This window comes from Muntiacus reevesi, chromosome 8, assembly GCF_963930625.1.
Source record: "Muntiacus reevesi chromosome 8, mMunRee1.1, whole genome shotgun sequence".
Classification (NCBI taxonomy): Eukaryota; Metazoa; Chordata; class Mammalia; order Artiodactyla; family Cervidae; genus Muntiacus; species Muntiacus reevesi.
In genome coordinates, this window is record NC_089256.1 from 10352216 (window position 1) to 10366787 (window position 14572).

The window sequence follows — 14572 nt, forward strand, 5'->3', positions numbered from 1 at the left end:
TCACAAAAATGAAATGAGAGAGAGACACAGTTTGGGAAAGATCCCTGGTGTTCTCCTACTTGCTGCAAGTAATAAATCCTTCCTTCTCTGGAAAAAAAAAAATGAAATGAGAAAATGCAGGTCAAGCCCCTGGTTCAAAATAAGTCTTTAATAAAAGATACCTACTTTAACCCTTTATTATGAGGACAATAATAGCTGGAGGTACAAAGAGGTCATCAGAGAACACTTTCCAGAAGGAAAAGGCCTTGTTACAGTATATCTGTCTGTCTATATAACACTGTAATTTTTTCTTTCACTTTGGAAAACTGGCAATTTCTGCTAAAACTAAACAGATGCCCACTCTCCTACATAGCCATTCAAGAGTGATTATGAAATGCCCTTCACAAAAAGACGTGTAAAAAAACATTGACAGCAGCTTTATTTATGATATCCCAAGACTGGAAACAACACCATCAATAGGTGAATGGATAAGCAAATTGTGGAATATTACACAGCAATAAAGAGAATGAATGTCTGATACATGCAACAAGATGAGTGAACAGCAAAAATATTTTATGCAGAAGAAACCAGACCCGAAGAGTACATATCATGTACCCCATTTATGAAGCTCAAAGTTAATTTGTGATGGTAGAAATCAGAATACACGTTACCTTTTGGAGTAGGTATTGATGAGGCTGGAATTTCTAAGAAAGGGAATACAGGTGAAGAACAGTGGCTCAGATCCTAAGCTGGCCCTGTGTGGTCCAGCCACTCTTCTTCACCTGTAGTCCCTTAGAAATTCCAGCCTCATAACTAGGGAAATGGCACTTCTCAATTCTCTGTGGAGCACAGCCATGTTCCAACTTCACTATAATGAATTAAACTCATGCTGGTGGGAAACACTGAGTGAGAAGTAGAGGACAGAGTTTCTGTCCATCGAGGTTTACAGTTTGGACATGGACAAAAGCAACTTTGGGTTTCCCTAGTAGCTCAGTCAGTAAAGAATCTGCCTGCAATGCAGGAGATGGGGATCAACACCTGGAGTCAGGAAGATGCCCTGGAGAAGGAAATGGCAACCCATTCCAGTATTCATGCCTGGAGAATTCCATGAACAGAGGAGCCTAGTGGGCTACAGTCCATGGGGTCGCAAGAGTTGAACACAACTCAGTGACTAAACCACCACCACCACCAAAAGCAACTTTAAACAACACATCAGCTCCTTCCACCCTAGACTTCTCTCTCTGGGGAGCATTCCAGAGGTCTTTGGAAGAGAGAGGTCCTGACATGGTCCAGGAACCAGCCCCCTCTGCCTTTTCAACTCTGAACTAGTCTCAACCAGGGAAAAGGTCTACAACTGCTCTGCAGTCTGCCTGATATAGGGGAGGGCATACACTCCTTGGGGCAAAGAGGGGCTGGTGGACTTGAGGTTCAACATCAGTAAGGTACGGAGGGACCCAGAACTCTGACCTGCTGCCTCCCAGCTCAGCTATCCACAGGGTAGGGTGGGCAGGGGGGTGGAGGTGGGGGAGATTCAGCAAGATACTTACCAACTGGAAACAACTCTCAGCTCTTGTCTGTAAGTTCTTCCCCAGAATGGGTAATGGTTTCCTCTCTCTCTCTCTCTCTCCATATCCTTACTCTTTCTCACTCACTCTCCCAAGCACTTATTTGGATAAGTGACTCTGCTAATCCTAACCAGGCAGAATAATACCTGGCCCACAGCCTGGTGCTGGGTGAATGTGTGCACAAGAGAGAACCGCAACCTCCTCTGCAGCCTGTTGCAGTAAGCTCAGCTACAGGACAGAGATGAAGCCTGTGTGAGGAGCTTGCGTGTGTTAAAGTGTGTCAGGGGTCTGTTCTGTATCTGAGCTTCTGTAAAGAATTCTTAACAGCGATCTTGCCATGGGAACATCCAAGTGGCAACCCAGTCACATTAAACACAGGCCAAGGACATCAGAGAATCAGCAGGCTTCTGGGAGTGTCAGACTTGCAGACAGGGAGCCAAGAGATCAGCCATGGGATAGCTGGGTGTGGGATTGCGTGAAGAGGCTTAGAGTGCCAGCATCGGATTGGCAGGTTTTCCACCAAAATGTGCAGGATCCGAACTAGTATATGTGACAGGTGAGCGTGAGAGAGTAGTGGGGGAAAGGAGAACTGAGCGGGCGCAGGGAGAATACAGGAGCTGACTGAGAGAGACAGATAGAGGAATGTGAGCTGGGTAGAGGGCCCTGGAGGCCGTGGGGCGGGAGGGACCTGGGTGGCTCCAACAGCTGCTGAGGCGTAGTGTCGCGTGGGGATGTGATAATCAACACGGATATTCAGGCTTCCCTTTTCCCGCCGGCGAGGCGCAGCAGTGGGGAGCGGAGGGTGTTGGAGAGCCCCGCTGGCTGTGGCGTGGGACCCGCCGAGCGGCGCGGGATTAGCTCTGCCGCCTCGGGCCGCCGCGCCGCTCGCGTGACTGTGGCCGGATTCCCGGCCGTGGGGAGAGGCGCGCCTCGCCCCATGAGAGCCGAGGGCGCCGCTCGCGCCGGCTGCCTGGGCCTCCACCGCGCGGCACGGGCGCGGGGCCCGCAGCCGTGTTCGGTCAGCGGTCTCTTCACCGCTCCGACAGCACTGCTCCGACGGGAAGACCGGAGGCGCAGCGGCGGGCCCCTGGGAAAACAGGACAGGAGAGGCTGGGAGCTCCGCCCGGCCCCTGGACGTGGGCACCGCCCCAGGGTCACCGAGCCGGAGCCCTGCGTCGCCGCGACGCCCTGGGGCCCCACACAAGCCTCGGCGAGGTCCGCCCAGCCGGCGGGATCCCGACCTCGCTCGGAAGCGGGGCCCTCCCCAGCCTGGCCAAGAGGGTCAGAAGGGAACCAAGGCGCGCCCCGCGGCTTCCTGGAGAGATCAATACCTGCAGGCAGGACTCCTCTTCCTGCCACTCACAAAATCCTTTAGAGGAACCCCTTCCTTTAACCTCAGCCCCTACACACACACACACACACACACACACACACACACACACACACACACACACACACACACACACACACACACTCCTCAAAGGCTGAAAGGGAGCTGAGTTTGGAATTCGGGGAAGTGATGACACACACAACAATGCTGTCACACCTGGCTGCTGCAGGCCAGCAGCGGAAATGCCTGCAAGGGGGAGAGAGACAGAGAAAGAGGACACCAGCCTGGGTGGTCAGAAAGAAACAGAGGACAGAGCACCCACCCCCAGGTAGGGACAGACCCAGCTGTTTTTGTCTCTGTCAAAGCCCTGGGGGAGGATGGGCAGTGGGGTCCATCTGCAGCAGCCCTAAGCCCAACTCACACCATTCCTACCCAGAGCCTGGCCACAAATGGGGGTAAGGAAGAAAAAAAACACCTTCACTCCAGCTCAGAAAACAACAACAAAAGTTCTGAAGAAGAGCCACTTGCCTCCGGTGTATGTTGGAAGCAGTGAAAGAAAACAAGACACTTTGGGATCTTTTCAGTGGCGGGTGGAGAATGGCATTTAGTGAGGTGAGTTTAGGAGAGCCCTGCTTCCTTTTACTGTGGTGCTCAGGCCACACTGCCCTGCTGACCTGCCTGGAGTCGTCTTCAAGGTGCTGAATTCCAGAGAGCCCGACCACACCCTGTCCTCTGTTCTTTTAATTGCAGAATGCAGATCAGGAGCCTAAGTGGCACGAAGCAACTCGTGAGGGTGGCTTGTGGATGCTGGGGGAAAGGCCCAGAGACCACCAATGGCTCTTCCCCAGAGATTGGGCAGCTTGGGAGGAAGAGGTAGCAACAGGCATTGGGGCCAGTCAATCCAGACGTGCTAACTAGTACACACAAAATTGCGTGCCATCCATTCAGTTCACCTTCCTGCACAAAGGACCCTGGCTCCGCCAGCGACAGGGAGTTTGGAGCATGAAGACTCAAAACACCGGCCATCTCTCTCACACTTTATGACTGCAGACTTTTTGTTAAGGCCGAGTTAACCATTAAAAGGCACACTTGAGTATTGTTTCAGCACTGATTTCCCCCAAGACAACCTCCATTCATGCAACTGGGTCCCAATCAGACTTCTGCTGAAAGTAGGTGAGAACTCAGCCCCCCAACACTTGAGAAAGATCAGAACAAAGGTCTTGTCTGGAGAGAGATTTGAACAAATGCCTCCCTCACAGCCTGTTGTTTTTCTTCCTAGGCTGTGACAGAATACACTGGCAGGCGGGCGGGCAGGAAGAATTGAGAAAGAAAAGAAAAGGGGGGAGAGGGAAGGAGTGAAGAAATAAAGGGGAGGAGAAAAGAGAAGAGGAAAAAGAAAGAAGATGCAATATTCATGAGTCACATTTACTCTGATCCATGATATACAAATGTCATTATGCATCTATAAAGTATAAACGTGTTTTACCCCATAAATATAAATCTCACATCTTGTATCTGTGCATACCTGTGTTTCTGCATACGCACATCCAAACAGCTATCTCACGTGTCACAAGGACAGACCCTCCCCATGACTTCTATTTGTGATACGAAGCACAGACGTAAACTGTCCCCCAAAGTCCCACGACAACGTTCGCGCCTGTGTCGGAGCAGAAGCAGAGTGGGGTCTACTTGGTGTTTTAAAGCATACGTCCAACCCGTAGGATTAAGACGCGGATACTGAGTAGGTATCATAGGGCCAGGAGCAGCGCGAGGAAGAGCGGGAGCTTCAGGCGGAGCCCCTGGGCGCCTCCTCCTAGCGATCCTCTTCGGCTCCGTCCCGGCCCAGGCACTCTGAGAGCGCGAGGGACAGGCCAGGCCAAGGTTTCTTCGTTCAGTGACACGCGTTTCTGGGCTGATTTTCCCAAAGCCACCGCGCAGCCCTCTCCACCCCACCCCCGGCCGGCCCCCTCGCCGTTCCGCCCCTCCCCCGGGCCCGAGCTAGAAGTTTAGCCCCGAACCAGCAGCGAAGGGCAGAGCAAAGGAGCCGTTTTCTTTCACCTGGACGCTACGAGGAGGCTTGGCGCGCCTCTCCGCGCTAGGGCCCGAATTCCTTGCGCGCGCGGGCCGAGGGCGGACGGACCTCGCCGGGGCCCTCGGCATCTCCCGGCCCAGTCCGCAGAGCGAGCACCGGCAGATTCAAGGGCTTGTGAAAGCGTGATCGCGGCTATCCGCCGGGCTCCCTAAGCTCGCTGGGAGGGGGCAGGCCGGTCCGGGCTGTGCGGGGCGTTTACAAAAAAGTGACTTGGAGATGAACTCTCCCGTGCGCGACTGGCCGCCCCGCTATAGGGGCGAAGGCGCCTGACGCAAGCGGAACTCGGTGGAGCCCATACGAATCAGAACAGAGCGAGGCTCCTGGCGCTCTGGAAACTCCAGGAGGCAGCTCCGCCAGAGACGCGGGTCGTGTCTCGGGAAACCGGGGGGTGGGGGGAGGGGAAGAGCGCAGAAAAGAAAACCCACCGAGGCGGGGACTGGCCTGGGCGGGGAGGGGCGGCGGAGCCGGAGCCCCTCTCTGTTAGGCGGACTCCCCATGGCCAGAGGCTAAGCTCCACTCCCGCCGGCCGCTCCTTTGGGGAAGGGAAAGAAGAGGAGCGAGGAGCGAGAGGCCGCCAGCGAGAGCGCGGGCGGCATACGCGAGTCTGCAGAAGTTTGAGAATCGGCCGTGAACGGACTTGTGCGCCCGGATTCTTTGCCGCGCCAGCGCCAGCGGAAAAGAGCAGGGATTGCCCGGCCGCGGCGCGCCGGCTTTGTCATGATGGCCAGCTACCCCGAGCCCGAGGACGCCTCGGGGGCCCTGCTGGCCCCGGAGACCGGCCGCGCAGCCAAGGAGCCCGAGGCGCCGCCGCCGCCCAGCCCGGGCAAGGGCGGCGGCGGCGGCGGTGCGGGGACAGCACCGGAGAAGCCGGACCCGGCGCAGAAGCCCCCGTACTCGTATGTGGCACTCATCGCCATGGCCATCCGCGAGAGCGCCGAGAAGAGGCTCACGCTGTCGGGCATCTACCAGTACATTATAGCCAAGTTCCCGTTCTACGAGAAGAACAAGAAGGGCTGGCAGAACAGCATCCGCCACAACCTCAGCCTCAACGAGTGCTTCATCAAGGTGCCGCGCGAGGGCGGCGGCGAGCGCAAGGGCAACTACTGGACGCTGGACCCGGCCTGCGAGGACATGTTCGAGAAGGGCAACTACCGGCGCCGCCGCCGCATGAAGCGGCCCTTCCGGCCGCCGCCCGCGCACTTCCAGCCGGGCAAGGGGCTCTTTGGGGCCGGAGGCGCTGCGGGTGGCTGCGGCGTGGCGGGCGCAGGGGCAGACGGCTACGGCTACCTGGCGCCCCCCAAGTACCTGCAGTCCGGCTTCCTCAACAACTCGTGGCCGCTGCCGCAGCCGCCTTCGCCCATGCCCTACGCCTCCTGCCAGATGGCGGCGGCCGCCGCGGCGGCTGCAGCGGCCGCGGCAGCCGCGGGCCCGGGCAGCCCCGGCGCGGCCGCGGTGGTCAAGGGGCTGGCGGGCCCGGCCGCCTCGTACGGGCCGTACTCGCGCGTGCAAAGCATGGCGCTGCCTCCCGGCGTAGTGAACTCGTACAACGGTCTGGGAGGCCCGCCCGCCGCGCCTCCGCCGCCGCCGCACCCCCACTCACACCCGCACGCACACCATCTGCACGCGGCCGCCGCACCCCCGCCGGCCCCGCCGCACCACGGGGCCGCCGCGCCGCCCCCGGGCCAGCTCAGCCCAGCCAGTCCGGCCACCGCCGCGCCCCCGGCGCCCGCGCCCACCAACGCACCCGGCCTGCAGTTCGCCTGCGCCCGGCAGCCCGAGCTCGCCATGATGCATTGCTCTTACTGGGACCACGACAGCAAGACCGGCGCGCTGCACTCGCGCCTCGACCTCTGAGAGTCCAGCGCACGAAGGCTGCGAGGATGCAGGGACGCGCGACGCCCGCCTTGGCCGCCGCAGCCGGCCAGACCGCGCGCCCGCTGGGGCCCCCTGAGCCAGCGCCCACCGCCCCTCTGCGCCTCCTAGCTCTCCTCGGCTCCTCTTGCTCCTCTTTGTCTCCGCTTCTCCCCCTGTGTCCGCCTCTCTGCCCTCTTTGCCCTTTCGTTCCCCTGGCCTGCAGGCCGCCTCTCCACGCGTTTTCCGCAGGCCTAGTCTTCTCCGGGCGCCCCAGCGTCGGGGCTGGACACCCGTCGCCAAAGTTCACGGCGGAGAGGAAGTGTCCGGGGCCGAGGTGCAGCCGGGCGTTGGCAGCGCAGACCTCCTGGCCTTTTCTCACAGGTCGGTGCACTCGCACTCGGCTCTCTCCGCCGGGCTGCCGCGCCATCCTTGGCTAGAAGCGCCGGCGTGGGCCGGCAACAAAACCCGCGCCGCCCGAGAAAGGGACAACGGGTGTTCGCTCCGCGTACCCTTTTGGAGCTATTCAGAAGCCCCTTCCTGGGGCCCACTGGGCAGGGCGGGGGTTGGGCTGGATCAGGGGGCCGGGTCTGCCTCGCTTGGCGGCCTGTGCCCGGGTTTACACAGCATCCCGGCTCGGAGAGAGACTGCGTTTCCTCCGCTCTCCATCCCGGCGCTTGGGGCCCCTTCAGGCCCAGGCGGCTGGCTCATGTTTTGCTAAAAAGATCGCGAGGGCTATTTTAGATAATATCAAAAGAATCATTTTTTAAAGAAAAAAATTCACCGGAAAACCGGCGAAGCATTGTGGCCTTGGAGTTTGCTAAAGCGAAACATGAAAATCTTTTGCAGGAGATTTGAAGGAGAATTCCTGTCGGGCCTTCAAAAAGCTATGTTCAGAGAGGTAGGAGTATATGCCCAGTATCAGATGGTTTCCTCTACAAATTATAGAGTATTTCACCCCTCAACCTATGTTTTTTTAAAAAGTCGAAAACAAATTTCCCCTTATCTTCCGATGCCAGCCCTGAGCGCGGGGAGATCACTGTCTGCCTGGCGGAAGCTGCAGGGTCGACTCATCCCCTCCCTGATTTTTGTTTTTCAAACGTCTTGCTTCTCCCACTGTGGGCAAGAGAAATGTGAAACCCGGCAGCAGTCGGACCAGGCGGGCTTGTGGCTCCGAGCCTGCCGGCCCACGACTCTAGACCTGGTTGTTTAGTAGTGTGTCGTTCGGAGGACCAAATTTTTCTAGAAAGAACTAGAGCACTTTTGTTGTTTTGTTGTTTGTTTGTTGTTGTTGTTTTGTCTTGTCAATTCTCGAATAAATTTTTTGTTCTTTCTTTTAACACGGACTTACATTCTTTACAGCGCGCCTAAGTTTGTTCTGCAGCTAGTTAAAACAGGGAGCTTTTCAGCAAAAATGTATCCTTTCCCAGATAAACGAGGGGTGAGGACGGCCAGAGTGGGGGCCCTTTGTGGTGGTTGCTGCTTTGTTTTCCCGGAATTGTTTGTTTTGTGTGTCATCGCTGGCCTGTTGCTGCGGCTGTTTCACGTCATGGGAGAGACTTTATCTGCCGTGGTTCTTTCACAAGGCCCACTCTAGGTAGGATTTGTTCTATTCTTTGCATCTATGCAAGTTTGAACTTTATCTCTTACACAGCCATGCTAGGTGTATGGGTCATGTTTATATTATATTGTCTTTATGCTATTCAATTTTTCCAGTTATATCTAACAGAAGAGTTTATTCCAAATAGATAAAATCCTCGTTGTGGTCATGCTTTGTAAGCTGCAGACCTCTGTACAAATGTAATGAGTGACTGGTTGCCTTATCTTTAATAGTCAGAATTCATTTACCTTGACATATGTTTAAGAAATATGGGGATATCAGAGAGAGGTAGCTATAGAAATTTAATCTTTTCTCTCTCTTTTTCTTTACTGAGACTCTTCGAATAACAAATTAAGACTGGCACTTCTGTGCAGGCACACAGGCAGGCGTTTGACTGGATTGCAGACTGCTAGGGGGATGAGAGGTGGTCAGCGGTGAGTTCTCTGGTGGGATGACAAGTATTATCCTGCTCTCGCCCCCTCTGCGGTTCAGCTTGAGCGGGACCTGGTGCCCAGCCACGTGTTGCTCTCTGCCCCCGACTCAGCCTGTACAGCAGTAGCCACAGATCTAGGCCAACCAGTAACCTGGGAGGGGCTGCCGGCATCTTCCTTGGGCATCCTGGGGAGGCTGGAAGGTGGAGGATGAAGCTGTGGGGCTTCTGAAAGGCATCACGCTGAGACCAGGACTGGAGTCTGCCAGGACCAGGAGGACCAGAGCACACTGCAAATACGACTCAGCCAGCTGGGGCAGGCAAGAAGCCCAAGAGGCTGGTCAGACTTGGTGTCAGGGTTTCTGGCAACCTGTTGCAATTTTGTCTGGCTGACTAAGGTAAGTAGCGGAAAAGAAATTGGACTGCTGCATGCTTGTCTTTGCTTTTTGTGGTGTGAACGATCTCATGGGCAGTTGTATAGTCTATACCTCCTGTAAATGAGTGTGTATATGGTGTAAGTCGTGTCCTGGTTACAGGGAGTGGGGTGTCTATGTCTGACACTCACCTTCGGAGAAGGCATGTATTTTAGGCATTGTACTCATCATATCACTAATTCAGGGAATGCTTCCTGGGACCACAGTGTGTGTTGCATTCATAAGTCATTGGTAACATGTGCAGTTATGTTCTTGGTATGTAACCTTGGTTTGCTGAATGAAAACAGAGTACACACAGAGCCTTTGCTTTAGCCGGTTGAGACTCTCTGTTCCAAGACTGACTCCCAGCACCCCACAACTGCTATTCCAAGCAGAGAAAACAGAGGCGGGAAATCTGGGTAAAGCCCCTGATGAGATGGGAAAGTTGTCCTAGGCCAGCACTGGAGGACAGACCTTCTCTCATTTCCCCAAGAACTGAAAGGCGAGAGGCACCCATAACTGGGGAAAGAGCAGTAGCCTCTCCCAGTTTGGAGGATGAGATGAAAGAATCTGGGAGGAATTCCTGGTCTACACAGGGATTGGAGGAGTTGAGAGAAAGAAGCCAAATCATACCCCACTTCCCCATGGATGCCCGCAGGAAGACATCTGTCTCTAATTCCAGCCCCAGGAGTTTCTGCAAAACTCTATAGTTTGGTCATTTCCCCCCAGTGTTACAAGTTCGGGGCAATGGTTGACTTTCTTCATCTCTCATTTCCTTTCTTTCCTCTCCCTCTTTGCACTTTTGAGTTTCTGTTAGAGAAGATGATCTAAGGAATTCCCTAAGCAAGGACAAAACTATTTAAGAGCGTTCTTGGTGCATAGCAATTATGCCTTAGCATATACAGTCTGGTCTAGATGGCCAGACCACGTGGGTATATGTATATATGTCTGCCAGAGTATATTGTAAATACTATGTAAATAGTTTGATACAAATACGCTGACAATTTCAGCATGTCCTGGATAATGAGTTGCTACACATGGCCTTGAATGAGGAGTACGTGTGTACTTGTATGCATGTAAACATCCTCACACTCAGCACTGACAAGATGAGGGCCCCCCCCCCATCACATTTACACACAAATTCTTGGTCCATCCCACACCCTAGAACTGCTCCGCTAGAGTACTTGGGTTCTGGTGGGGAGTGTCCTATTCTCAGAGGGACCTGGGAGAAATCTTTTCCAGTGCAGTATATGTACCTGTAAGGTGAGGACCTAAGGGATTCCCTGAGATGGCCCTGCACCCTACTCTAGAGGCTGTTCTGGACCTGTTTCCTCCTTTACTAAATAAAGCATTCACTGCCATGCATCCTGGCTTTAGGTGGGCAGGAGGCCCAAGACCTTTCACCTTAGGGTTAGGTGCCCTTGGATCCTTGTCTGCGCCTCTCACCTTCTGAGGCTAGAGCTACAGATTGGGAAGAGCCCCCTGGTGGTGGGTGGAAACCAGGGGCAGACCAGGGCTTCTTGGAGCCACAAGGGCAGGAGAGGATGGGCCAGGAAATTGGGTCAGACCCAACACCATCTGCCTGTGAATAAGCTCTTCCCTTAATGGAGCTTTGGAGTACTGGAACTGCTGAGCCAGGCTCGTGGTCTCCAGGAGCGGGTCAGGGGCCAGGAAGTGGCTTGGTCAGGCTCAGGAGTCCTGCAGTGCTCCCACTCTGTAAGCTGATGGTGACTATGCCTTCTCTGTCTTGCTGCCTCCACAGGTCAGCCCCTACTTCTGGGAGTAGCCTGTGGAACCTATAGGAAGAGATGGGCCCAGGAGCCTTCACCTCTCCTCTGTGGTGGGGACCAGAGGCCTGGAGTGGTTGGAAAGGGTCTTCATGCCCCCAAGTGTGTGTTAGGGAGTGCCAGAAGTGAAGGATTCTTGAAACTAAATGGTCTGATTGGCTTTCTGCTTTCTGGAGAGAGGGCTCCACTGTGTCACAAGAGTGTCTGGGCCCCAGAAACCCCAAATCTTGTTTACATTTAAGGAATCTGGGGTCCTGAGACGAGAAGGGGCCAGCCAGAGGTCACCCAGCTGTCTGTGGGACAAACAGCCTCAGAAATTTTAAGGAGAGACCTGAGAGTTTCGAGCCCAGTTCAGCCCTGCTGACTGTGTTGGAGAGCTAAGTGGATAAAGGGGAAGCCAGCCAGAGGAGAAGGAAGCACAGGGTTGGATCTGAGCCGTGGACTGACTGTACTCTGGAAACTTCTGTTCTGCCAGCTGTTTGCTGGCAGGCTCCAGCTCGGTGGTAAGCTCTCACAAACCTGCCCTGGGACCAGGTCACCCCAGGGAAGTGCAGGATGAGGCAATGACAGAGGCTGTTCAGCCTGGAAGGACTAGTGTGGAGGCCACTGACCTCTTTTAATAACTGTGGGATGTTAGTCAAAAAATAATAATAATTCTAAATTTCAGTTTTCTCATCTGTAAAATAGAAAAATATATATACCTTGCAGGGTTATTAAAATAATTAAATGTTCTACTGTCAAAGCGCCCAGTTTACAGTAGATGGTCAATATGGTTTTCCTTCCCCTACTGAAAGAAGAAGGAAAGAAAGAGAATGGATGGAGAAAAGGAAGAAAAGGAGAGGGGAGGAGGAGGGAGGGAGGAAGAAGGAAAAGCCTTAGGTAGTAACTGTGGGGTCTGACCTTCAAACGAAGCGGCTATGGCCACCCACACGTGCCCCAAGAGCCCGGGCCACCGATCACCTTCCCGCGGCGGGGCTCCGCGGACTGCTTCCACCCTGACCCAGCCCCTTAACCCTAGGTCTGAGCTGCGTGCTGTTGCAGGGAATACCCGAGTCCTGGAGGCACAGACCGAGAGCCCAGTTCAGGGCTCCCCCAACCGCCCTCTCGCTTCTCCTAAGGCGCTCTTCGATGCATGAGGTTTTCTCTGAGAAAGGCCCGCTGACCTGCGAAATGACACTGACTCAGGCGCTTGGTTCCGGACACAGCCGCCACTCTAAAGCTCTGGGGCAGACGCCTCCCGCCCTCAGGCACCTCCCTCTGGAACGCGATGCTGTTAGAAATTTTCTCCCCTTTTTCAGAAAAACAATACGTAGCCACCTGGCGGGAGCTGACGAAGATCAGCTTGCGGGAGAGGGTGCCATCGGTCTTTGCGGAGAATCGGGAAACCTGAGGGTAAACGCAGGAAGCGGGTTGGTCGAGCTTCGGCGGGCAGACACGCTGCCCGCAGGTGGCAGCGAGGACCGCATGGTGCCGCGGCTCCGCACACCCACCTGGGCGCCGGAGCCTCCTTGTTTGCGGGCCTGGTGGCGGCGCTGCAAGCGCGGATAGTCAGGAGCGGATCTGACTCCACCTAGCAGTTCGAAACCAAATTCGGGGAGAAGGGTTAGACCCATCCGATCTCAGGGTGCCCCCGACGGCAGAGCCGGCAGGGTTCGAAGGAGGCCCTGATGGTCCCCGGAGGTGGTGGAGCGCACCCGGCATTGGCCGCCAGAGTCCCCGCCACGTTGGGAGACCGACTCCGCTTCTCCTCGTTAGGAGCACAACCTGACCCCTCGTCCTTATTAATGGCCCTATCAAACCGAACAAAATAAAACCTTTCCCAAATTCTCCACGGAAAGTATTCTTTAGGCAGAGGAAGAAAAGGACAGGATCCCGGGAATCTTAATGGACGAGCAGGAAAGGGGAATGTGCTTCTTGCTTTTTTGTTTGTTTCTAGGGAGAAAGAAGGAAATTCGACACATATTTTTAAAAGTCTCCCCGCAACAAGTCCTAAAAGTCTGAGTGTGAACAGAGTCAGGAAACCGAGCCCCCGCCCGCAGTGACACCGGGCCTTTGTCTTCTTTCCTGAAGCCCCTACGACTGCTGACCGCGCCAAGATAAAGGCCGGGTCAGAGCCCTGTGGAATCCCGAGGGAGGGGGCCGCGGGGCCGTCCACTGGCCACTTCCAACAGGCCGGCCTTGCTGGAATGGGGCTACTCGGCCACGGGCTGCTCCCCAACCCCCAGGCCCAACTGAGGCACGGACCCGCGTTTCTCAACTTGCCCAGCGTCTTCAGCCACTAAATTTCCTGGACCCAGCCCCACCAGCATTAGATTTTCCTACTTAAGGACTCCAGGAGCGAGGTGAGGGCCATGCCCGCTCCCCACCCTGACGGACTTCTCCTGACTTGATCCTCTGGAGTGGAGTTATGAGCAACTTCTGCTGCATCTCTGGCGCTTGCGACCGCTGGGCTCGGTTGACCAACAGGATCCGAACTCGTGCCCTGCCTTCGCGGCGGAGCCACTGTGCCACTCTCTCAGGTCCTCTAGCTCTTGGCCTCAAATTTTCTGCGTCATGCCCTCCTGTCGGCGGAACGGTCTGCGGTGGTGATGGGAGAGCGTTTGTGACCTTATCCTACCGCTCTCTCTGTGATTTGAAATGTGGGTCGCAGAGGAGCTCAAGCCGCGGCGGTACTGACTTTGCAAGGCGGCAGCCTCTGGCATTCCAGGGTACTTGCCTGGGGCCCTTTCTCCGCAGACACACGCAGGTGATGGGAGTGCCGCGCAGCTTAGAACTTTTCCTAAGAAAGAAGGGGAAGATGAGCCCGGCGACTGCATGAGCAGATGGAGGGGTCTCCAGCAGCCACGCTGCACACCTCCCAGGAACACCTGGTTGTGCCCTGGGGCCCCCGGCCAGCGCTGCAGCCGCACGTTTTCCCAAGCTGATGACGAATCTTCGATTCCCCTCCCTTCATGATGGCTTGTGGAATAGGGACCTGGGCCGCCTTCCCAGAGCCGAATGGAAGATCCGGGCCCCACTTTTATCTTCCACAGAGACGCGACCTGGAGAGGAAAAGGAAAGGCGACAGACCAGGGAAGTGAGGTCCCCCGGCTTCGCGTGCAGGAGCGCCCTCCACCTCTTCCTTCTCTCCACCCATGCTCCCTCCAGCCGACTCGGGGATCCTGGTCCTTATCGAAACTGGAGCTGGCCAGCGGCCGTCTGATGAGAGATAAAGGAGCTCAGCGGCGCCGAAGCGCTGACCGGATCCGGGCTTTCTCGCACCCAGGAGCAGTACCTGAGATCCTACTTCCCCAGGTGGCACTGACTCAGTTTGAGAGAAACGGTCAGCTTAACAGTTTGCACATTCTGTCTTCAGACACAAACAGTAGCGTCTGCATGTGGAATGTGCATAGACACATCTATGCGAGAGAATCCCGTATCTGCGTGCATATACATGCACACGTGTGTGCATCTGAACCTAGAGAGACAGACACATCTACACACGTGTGATATACCTGTGCATATATCTGAACATTCATCTTGCCT

At 55.4% G+C, this 14572-nt stretch overlaps 1 protein-coding gene and 1 long non-coding RNA gene across 2 annotated transcripts; one reads left to right on the forward strand and one right to left on the reverse strand.

Moving 5' to 3' along the window:
• Nucleotides 1–2495: 2495 nt before the first annotated feature.
• Nucleotides 2496–5338, reverse strand: LOC136173590 (uncharacterized). Its single transcript, XR_010664250.1, has 3 exons — nucleotides 4933–5338; nucleotides 4400–4531; nucleotides 2496–2631 (listed from the first exon to the last, which is right to left on the reverse strand). It is a non-coding gene; the product is annotated as an uncharacterized lncRNA (long non-coding RNA).
• Nucleotides 5339–5548: 210 nt separating this feature from the next.
• FOXL2 (forkhead box L2) lies at nucleotides 5549–6972 on the forward strand. The gene has a single exon (XM_065943281.1). It carries the CDS (start codon nucleotides 5684–5686, stop codon nucleotides 6818–6820), a length of 1137 nt encoding a protein of 378 aa, XP_065799353.1. The 5' UTR covers nucleotides 5549–5683; the 3' UTR covers nucleotides 6821–6972.
• The last annotated feature ends 7600 nt before the right edge of the window (nucleotides 6973–14572 follow it).